At 46.6% G+C, this 9,590-nt stretch overlaps 1 protein-coding gene across 1 annotated transcript in view; it reads left to right on the top strand.

Moving 5' to 3' along the window:
- The first annotated feature begins 8,219 nt into the window (after positions 1 to 8,219).
- LOC123087432 (uncharacterized) overlaps positions 8,220 to 9,590 on the top strand; it is a 2,964-nt gene continuing 1,593 nt past the window's right edge. The window contains exon 1 of the mRNA XM_044509436.1: positions 8,220 to 8,639. Coding sequence (XP_044365371.1) covers positions 8,457 to 8,639 — 183 coding nt within the window. The 5' untranslated portion in view covers positions 8,220 to 8,456. The remainder of the gene's footprint in view (positions 8,640 to 9,590) is intronic.

Here is a 9,590-nt window from a genome sequence, read left to right as displayed (position 1 = left end):
AACGGACAATGGTAGCATGTTCATCTGTTACAAATTTGGCATGGTATCATCATAATAGTTGCGGGAGAAAGTCTTCACTTTTTCTTCGCTTGTGTCATTTGCTTATTGCACCGTAACCATGGATAATCTTCATTGTTTATCAGGATGCTTGGGTCAGCCTTGACATTGAAGGGAGGAATTTCATGAAACTTTTCATAATCTTCAGACATGTCTGTCTTGCCGTCCACTCCCAGGATGTCCCTTTTTCCCGAAAGAACTATGTGGCGCTTTGGCTCATCGTATGATGTATTCGCTTCCTTATCTTTTCTTTTTCTCGGTTTGGTAGACATGTCCTTCACATAGATAACCTGTGCCACATCATTGGCTAGGACGAACGGTTCGTCAGTGTACCCAAGATTTTTCAGATCCACTGTTGTCATTCCGTATTGTGGGTCTACCTGTACCCCGCCGCCTAACAGATTGACCCATTTGCACTTAAACAAAGGGACCTTAAAATCAGGTCCGTAGTCAAGTTCCCATATGTCCACTATGTAACCATAATATGTGTCCTTTCCGCTCTCGGTTGCTGCATCAAAGCGGACACCGCTGTTTTGGTTGGTGCTCTTTTGATCTTGGGCGATCGTGTAAAATGTATTCCCATTTATCTCGTATCCTTTGTAAGTCAATACAGTCAAAGATGGTCCCCTGGACAACAAGTACAACTCATCACAAACAGTGTTGTCACCTCTGAGACGTGTTTCCAACCAACTACTGAAAGTCCTGATGTGTTCACATGTAATCCAGTCGTCGCACTGCTCCGGGTGTTTGGAGCGCAGACTGTTCTTGTGTTCATCGACATACGGGGTCACCAAGGTAGAGTTCTGTAGAACTGTGTAGTGTGCTTGAGACCAAGAATATCCGTCCCTGCATATTATTGAGTCTCTTCCAAGAGTGCCTTTTCCAGTCAGTCTCCCCTCATACCGTGATTTAGGAAGACCTATCTTGTTAAGGCCAGGAATGAAGTCAACACAAAACCCGATAACATCCTCTATTTGATGGCCCATGGAGATGCTTCCTTCTGGCCTAGCGCGGTTACAGACATATTTCTTTAGGACTCCCATGAACCTCTCAAAGGGGAACATATTGTGTAGAAATACGGGCCCCAGGATGACAATCTCGTCGACTAGATGAACTAGGACGTGCGTCATGATATTGAAGAAGGATGGTGAGAACACCAGCTCGAAACTGACAAGACATTGCGCCACATCACTCCGTAGCCTTGGTACGATTTCTGCATCGATCACCTTCTGAGAGATTGCATTGAGGAATGCACATAGCTTCACAATGGCTAATCGGACGTTTTCCGGTAGAAGCCCCCTCAATGCAACCGAAAGCAGTTGCGTCATAATCACGTGGCAGTCATGAGATTTTAGGTTCTGAAACTTTTTCTCTGGCATATTTATTATTCCCTTTATATTCGACGAGAAGCCAGTCGTGACCTTCATACTGAGCAGGCATTCAAAGAAGATTTCTTTCTCTTCTTTCGTAAGAGCGTAGCTGGCAGGACCTTTATACTGCTTCGGAGGCATGATGTCTTTTTCGTGCAAACGTTGCAGGTCCTCTCGTGCCTCAGGTGTATGTTTTGTCTTCCCATACACGCCCAAGAAGCCTAGCAGGTTCACGCAAAGGTTCTTCGTCACGTGCATCACGTCGATTGAGGAGCGGACCTCTAGGTCTTTCCAGTAGGGTAGGTCCCAAAATATAGATTTCTTCTTCCACATGGGTGTGTGTCCCTCAGCGTCATTCGGAACAGCTACTCCACCGGGACCCTTTCCAAAGATTACGTGGTGTAAATCATTGACCATAGCAAGCACGTGATCACCGGTGCGTATGGCGGGCTTCTTCCGGTGATCTGCCTCGCCTTTGAAATGCTTGCCTTTCTTTCGACATTGATGGTTGGTCGGAAGAAATCGACGATGGCCCAGGTACACATTCTTCCTGCATTTGTCCAGGTATATACTTTCAGTGTCATCTAAACAGTGCGTGCATGCGTGGTATCCTTTGTTTGTGTGTCCTGAAAGGTTACTGAGAGCGGGCCAATCGTTGATGGTCACGAACAGCAACGCCTTAAGGTTAAATTCCTCCTGTCTGTGCTCATCCCACGTACGTACACCATTTCCATTTCACAGCTGTAAAAGTTCTTCAACTAATGGCCTTAGGTACACATCAATTTCGTTGCCGGGTTGCTTAGGGCCTTGGATGAGAACTGGCATCATAATGAACTTCCGCTTCATGCACATCCAAGGAGGAAGGTTATACATACATAGAGTCACGGGCCAGGTGCTGTGATTGCTGCTCTGCTCCCCGAAAGGATTAATGACATCCGCGCTTAAAGCAAACCATACATTCCTTGGGTCCTTTGCAAACTCATCCCAGTACTTTCTCTCGATTTTTCTCCACTGCGACCCGTCAGCGGGTGCTCTCAACTTCCCATCTTTCTTTCGGTTCTCACTGTGCCATTGCATCAACTTGGCATGCTCTTCGTTTCTGAACAGACGTTTCAACCGTGGTATTATAGGAGCATACCACATCACCTTCGCAGGAACCCTCTTTCTGAGGGGCTCGCCGTCAACATCACCAGGGTCATCTCGTCTGATCTTATACCGCAACGCACCGCATATCGGGCATGTGTTCAGATCCTTGTATGCACCACGGTAGAGGATGCAGTCATTAGGGCATGCATATATCTTCTCCACCTCCAATCCTAGAGGGCATACGACCTTCTTTGTTGCGTATGTACTGTCGGGCATTTCGTTATCCTTTGGAAGCTTCTTCTTCAATATTTTCAGTAGCTTCTCAAATCCTTTGTCAGCCACATCATTCTCTGCCTTCCACTGCAGCAATTCCAGTACGGTACCGAGCTTTGTGTTGCCATCTTCGCAATTGGGGTATAACCCTTTTTTGTGATCCTCTAACATGCGATCGAACTTCAGCTTCTCCTTTTGACTAATGCATTGCGTCCTTGCATCGACAATGACCCGGCGGAGATCATCATCATCGAACACATCGTCTGGTTCCTCTTGATCTTCAGCAGCTTCACCCGTGGCAGCATCATTGGGCACATCGTCTGGTTCCTCTTGATCTTCACCAGCTCCCCCCGTTGCAGCATCACCGTATTCAGGGGGCACATAATTGTCATCGTACTCTTCTTCTTCGCCGTCTTCCATCATAACCCCTATTTCTCCGTGCCTCGTCCAAACATTATAGTGTGGCATGAAACCCTTGTAAAGCAGGTGGGAGTGAAGGATTTTCCGGTTAGAGTAAGACCTCGTATTCCCACATTCAGTGCATGGACAACACATAAAATCATTCTGCTTGTTTGCCTCAGCCGCATCGAGAAACTCATGCACGCCCTTAATGTACTCGCGGGTGTGTCTGTCACCGTACATCCATTGCCGGTTCATCTGCGTGCATTATATATAATTAAGTGTCCAAATTAATAGAAGTTCATCATGACATTAAAACCAAAGTGCATACATAGTTCTCATCTAACAACATATAGCTCTCCAGAGCATCTAATTAATTAAACCATACATTGAAACTATGTAAAACATTTCAATGCGAAAAAAAATGCGATCATAATCGCAACCAAGGTAACAATTGATCCAACGGCATAATGATACCAAGCCTCGGTATGAATGGCATATTTTCTAATCTTTCTAATCTTCAAGCGCATTGCATCCATCTTGATCTTGTGATCATCGACGACATCCGCAACATGCAACTCCAATATCATCTTCTCCTCCTCAATTTTTTTTATTTTTTCCTTCAACAAATTGTTTTCTTCTTCAACTAAATTTAACCTCTCGACAATAGGGTCGGTTGGCATTTCCGATTCACATACATCCTAGATAAATAAAATCTATGTCACGTTGGTCGGCATAATTTTCATAAACAATAAATGAACCAATAGTTATAAAGATAATATACATACCAAATCCGAATCATAGATAGGACGAGGGCCGACGGGGGCGGATACCAAAACCATCGCACTATATAAGATGCAATAATAAATGTAAGAAAATGATACAAGTATCTATCTAAAGATACAAGTAAGAATATTTTTCCTTTCAGAAAGAAGATAAGAACAAGAGGCTCACCACGGTGGTGTCGGTGATGAGATCGGCGCGGGTGATCGACGGCGGTGAAGACGGGGACGGGGCGTGACGGACCGCTAAATCTAGACAAATCTCGAGGAAAATGGAGCTTGGAGGTCGAGCTTCAAGAGGAGAAAGCTTAAGTAGTGTGGCTCGGGCATTCCATCAAACACCTCATGTGCATAGGAGGTGAGCTAGAGCACCACAAAGCCCTCTCCCCCTCGGCCAGAAAAAACAGAGCACTGTGCTCTGCTCTTGCGCGAGGGGGTATATATAGGCACCTCATTGGTCCCGGTTGGTGGCATGAACCGGGACTAAAGGGGAGCCTTTGGCCCCGGTTCAAGCCACCAACCGGGACCAATGGTGGTGGGCCAGGAGCGAGGCCCATTGGTCCCGGTTCGTCCCACCAACCGGGACCAAAAGGTCCAGACAAACCGGGACCAATGGCCCACGTGGCCCGGCCGGCCCCCTGGGCTCACGAACCGGGACCAATGCCCACATTGGTCCCGGTTCTACACTGAACCGGGACTAATGGGCTGAGCCGGCCTGGACCATAGCCCTGTTTTCTACTAGTGTAAATACGTTACTTTATATCTCATTACAAGATATTTAAAAATGAAAAATATATATGTGAACACACAAGTAAATAGATATGTATTTGAACAATACTTTTCTCTCTCATGAAATGATGTCTCAAATAAACTCTAGCATTAAATATTGTTTCAACTTAATGCATGTGTATTTGTAGTTAACACATTAAAATTTATATCGGATACAATATATCTTATTATCTAACAACACGATATGTTGTCATTTTGGCTAATATAAATATAAGCTAATAACATCCAACAACTTATAAAAAAAGTAAAAATGTTTAGTATAAATCCAAAGTTGACATTCGTTTCGGTTGTGGCTTTACGACCCATCGTGTACGCGTCGCCTTCCAATCCTATATGGAAATTACTGCAGTACTCTGTGTTTTTGTATTATGATCAAAATTAGGATGCAACATTATTGTTGTGCATTGACTGACTTGCCAAGCAGATAAGGCACGGCCGCTGCTAGCTAGCCGACCAATCCAGAGGTCATGATGGCCATGCCCCGTGACTCCCCCGACGACGCCGACTTCAGGGTGAATGCCCCTAGGCTAACGATGTGCAAGAAGGAACGCTACTGGAGCTCCAATGACTATGACGAGACACTCATGCTCTGTAAGGGCAATTTTGCTTGCATCATGGAGGCTCGTCACAAGTGATGGTGTCCTGCATTGGGGGAGGGGGCACACCACGTCGGCATGCCATTTATGGGCCGAGCTAGGGACCCATCGACAGGGCCGGGCCGATAAAATCCGGGGCCCTATGTGAAACTAAAAAATGGGGCTCTATATCAGTAGAAAAAATAAACTATCGAGCAATTATAATATATATTTTATATAGTGTCTTATGTAACAAATTATGTTGTACTGAAACACAAGATATGAAGATGAATAAAATAAAATTATAGTGATATGGCAGCAGATATCAATTGGAGATTATGCATCAATGTTTGACAATTAAACGAACCGTCTAACTCACCTAGTCTTGTGTCCCGTGAGATTGAATTGCTATATTGTGATCTTTAATCGAGGAGCAATAATGCAAGAACATATCTTTCCATTGATCCCTGCGAAAAGTTAATTAGGAAATAAGAATTAGGAGAAAAGGAATAGAATTAGGAGCAAGAAGCCAGCGGTATTCCTATGTGGCTCAAGAATCCGAGATCACGGGAGGAATAATCGATGAATGAGAAGTTGCGAACAAATGAGATACTGTATTTGCAATACCAAAACTAACGTACAACGTAACCTCATCCTGCCTTTGTCAGATCTGGATGTCTCGATTGTGCCAGAGGCAGGAGGATGAGCATGTGCCGTGTCGCCTGCCCATGGATTCTCAATGCGATCGATGGAGCAGAACTAAACCGCCCATTGGTTACAAATCTAGCAGATCAGCTTTTTTGAAGGGAGATCGAGGCATCGAGCAGATCAGCATACCCTAGCACCCTGGCGGCTGGGATCGCAATCGAGGCATCGAGCCATCCAGGCATCGAGCAGTGGCATGGGATGCTCGAACAGCGGCCCGCCCGGTGGACTCAATCGCGGGGGAAGTCACGCGCCAGCGAGCAGGGGCCCAGCTCTATGCATGAACCAACGCCTACCCTGGAAAAATATGTACAAAGGCATATAAAAAGTATGGGGGCCCCTAAATTGATGGGCCCTGTGCGGGCCGCACAGTATGAACAACTATCGGCAAGGGCCTGCCCACCGACAATTGAAGAATGGGCCTCGCATGCCCTGGACCCCGGCGTACTCAAGGTGGAAACCTTCGAAGACTTGGCGTACACTTCAGACGTGTTTGAATGACCCCGGTGTACTTAATGCATGTTATCCCTAGTAGTAGCCGATATATTTGTAATCCTAAATACCCCCGGTGCCTATATAAACCGAGGGGTTTAGTCTATAGAGGCAAGATTTTTTGAGGTTAGAACTCATTCATACGATCTCGAGGTGGATCTCTCTGTACTTTGTTCCCCATCCACAAAATATAAACAAGAGCAGGAGTAGGGTATTATATCTCAGAGAGAGCCCGAACCTGGGTAAAATTGTGTCTCCTATTTTCTCATGTTACCATCGTGCCAAGACTACTAGCTCGGGACCCCCTATCCGAGATCCGTCGGTTTTAGCACTGACATTGGTGATCACCAGCAAGTATAGGGGATTGTGACAGTCTTCGAGGGTAGTATATATTTCATCCAAATTTATTGATTCGACATAAGAGGAGCCAAATAATATTTATAATCCTTAGCAGTTGAGTTGTCATTTCAACCACACCCGAGAAGCAAAATCTATGCTACAAAATTTTAGCAACCCCCCTCTCTCCTCTCTCCTGCCAGCGGCACACCTCAGACACACACATATAAAAAAAGCAATCACGTGACCCCCGCTCTCCTCTCTCTCTCTTCTCCCAGCCGGACAAATGAAGAATATGTTAAGATGGCTCCCTTTCCTATCCTGTCCGTGGACATGTCTCAGACGTGTCCACGGACATTTACGGTGTACATTTGAAGGGCTTGCGTTGAAGATGCCCTCGTAGCCCATCTCGGAGCTGTCCGCGCGGTCCGAACATATGTGAGCGGTTTAAGGGTCGGCGTTGGAGATGACCTAAGTGCACTAGTGAAGGATGGCACTAGTGAAATATGTCCGGACTATAGTGTCCAAACCGTTGTTGTCATCCAATAGGTCCCTTAAATGTACGCGGACTAGTCTCCATGTCTCAACTTGGGTACATTGATTGCAAACTTGAAAAATGTTTTACGGGTGTATGGATATCCGCATGTCCAACCAAAAGCAGCCATGTGGGCCCCATATCTCCTCCCGGCCACACACGCACATAAAAAAAGCAACCACGTGAGCCCCGCTTTCCTTTCTCCCTCCTCCTCCTCCTCCTCCTCCTAGCCAGACAAATGAAGAATATTTTAGGATGGCTGCCTTCCCTATCTTGTCCGCGGACATGTCTTGGATGTGTCGACGGACATTTTTACGATGTACATTTGAAGGGCTTGTATTGAAGATGCCCTCATAGCCCATCTTGAAGTTGTCCCGACATATGTGGGCGGTTTAAGAGTCGGCATTGGAGATGCCCCAAGTGCAGTAGTGAAGGATGGTACTAGTGTTTTGGGATTTGTGGTGCAGGCCGGCTGTTGTGTTAATTTTTGGGAGCACATGAGACATGAGGAGTGGGTTGGAAGCATAGATACATAGACTAGACAGGGCAATGCATAGTAGTAGTGGATGGTGCGTGAGATAGATATAGATAAGCGATATGCGTGAGGGTGCGTCATTGTCATGGTGCACGAGCGTGCGCGCTTGGCTCCTTCTACCTTTGCCAATTGATTGACTCGATCAAACAAACCGTCTCTGTCTCCGTCGATGGCGATGGCGATGGCTGCCCCGCTCCACACGTCGAAATGGGGACGAGAAAGAAGAAGAAGAAGAAGAGAACGCGTTCCTTCCACCTTGCTTCATCTCTTTATATATATCTTTTCCTTTCTTTCTTCACCATTTAGGCGAGGTGAGGGAGCTACTTTACTAACTTCATTGTCAATAGCTAGCAGGCTCTTCTTCTTCTTCTTCTTCCTCCTGCTCCTGCTCCTCCTCCTCCTTGAGCAGGCCTCTGTTGCCATGCGTGCATGACAAATTGATTAGCTATATACTTAGTTGGTCCCTACCCATACAGATCCATCCACCACAGACAAGATTAGGTAGGTAGATAGATAGCTAGGATGCAGCAGCAGGCAAGGGCAAGGGCAGCGGCAGGGGAGGACAGCAGCAGCAGCAGCCTGCACACGGTGAACGCGGCCGCCGTCGTTCTGGCCGCCGCCGCGCAGAGCAGCACCGGCCTCGGCCTGCGCCCCAACCACCATCATCTCCACGACCACGACCACGACCTCTCCGCCGCCGCTACGGTACGTCCGTCCTCCTGCTTGCTTGCTTGGGTCGATCCCTTGAGGCCTTCACGCGTGAAGGTACCCCAGCTTGGTTCTTTCATCTTAGTTTGAATTGACTACTAGTGTGCGTTAGCAAGTACGTAGTAGCAGAAGCGTCCGGTCTGGTGGGTCAGTGCCTACCATCCATCCATCTATCCATCATGTCAGCCTAACGTACGTACCCTACCATCCATCCATCTATCCATCATGTCAGCCTAACGTACGTACGGTTGTGTTGTGTGTTGGCTTGGCCTTGGCATATCTTAGCCTAGCCGCACGTGCTGAATGAATGAATGAAACTGCCTGGTTCCGGGGAGTAGTTGTAAATGTCTCATGTACCCATCCATCCATCCACAGTTTACTTTGACCTTTGATAGTACATCAAAATGTGTTGCAATCTCCATGGCGCCAAAAGTCACCCACTCTTACCTCCACCACTCATCACAAATACGCACGCATGGCAATTGGCAATGGCAATGGCAATGCCATGATGATGCCACTATGGAAATTACTTACATGCCTCAGGTCATAGATGTTAGGCTTAGCTGCGAGGTCTGTGATATTAGGCCCTGGATTATCAGCATTCCTTCATCAACTGGACATGAATAAAGACAGATGTTGCGTAGACGATGGCTTCAGACTTACTGATGTATTCGTTTATAAGGTCTTTTGTGAATAACTAATAAAGTGGCTGCATGCATCGGCCAGATGCAGAGGCCGGAGGTCTTCCTCCTTAAAAAAAGACACACAGAGAGAGAGAGCGCATCTTGCTCAATTCTTCACATGCATGTCTGCCAAACTAATCAACCACGTGTTTTTTTTGGGAGTGGCTGGACGTCAGTCAACTTGGGATGCAAAATCAACGGCCCCAGTCTTTTCTTCAACCTCCCGCACATCTACTTCCTTCCTGCCCTCTCCGGAACCACTCCC

This window comes from Triticum aestivum, chromosome 4A (genome assembly GCF_018294505.1).
Source record: "Triticum aestivum cultivar Chinese Spring chromosome 4A, IWGSC CS RefSeq v2.1, whole genome shotgun sequence".
NCBI classification, from domain to species: domain Eukaryota; kingdom Viridiplantae; phylum Streptophyta; class Magnoliopsida; order Poales; family Poaceae; genus Triticum; species Triticum aestivum.
The sequence above is the reverse complement of the archived record's forward strand: the minus strand, read 5'-3'. Positions and strand labels throughout refer to the sequence as shown.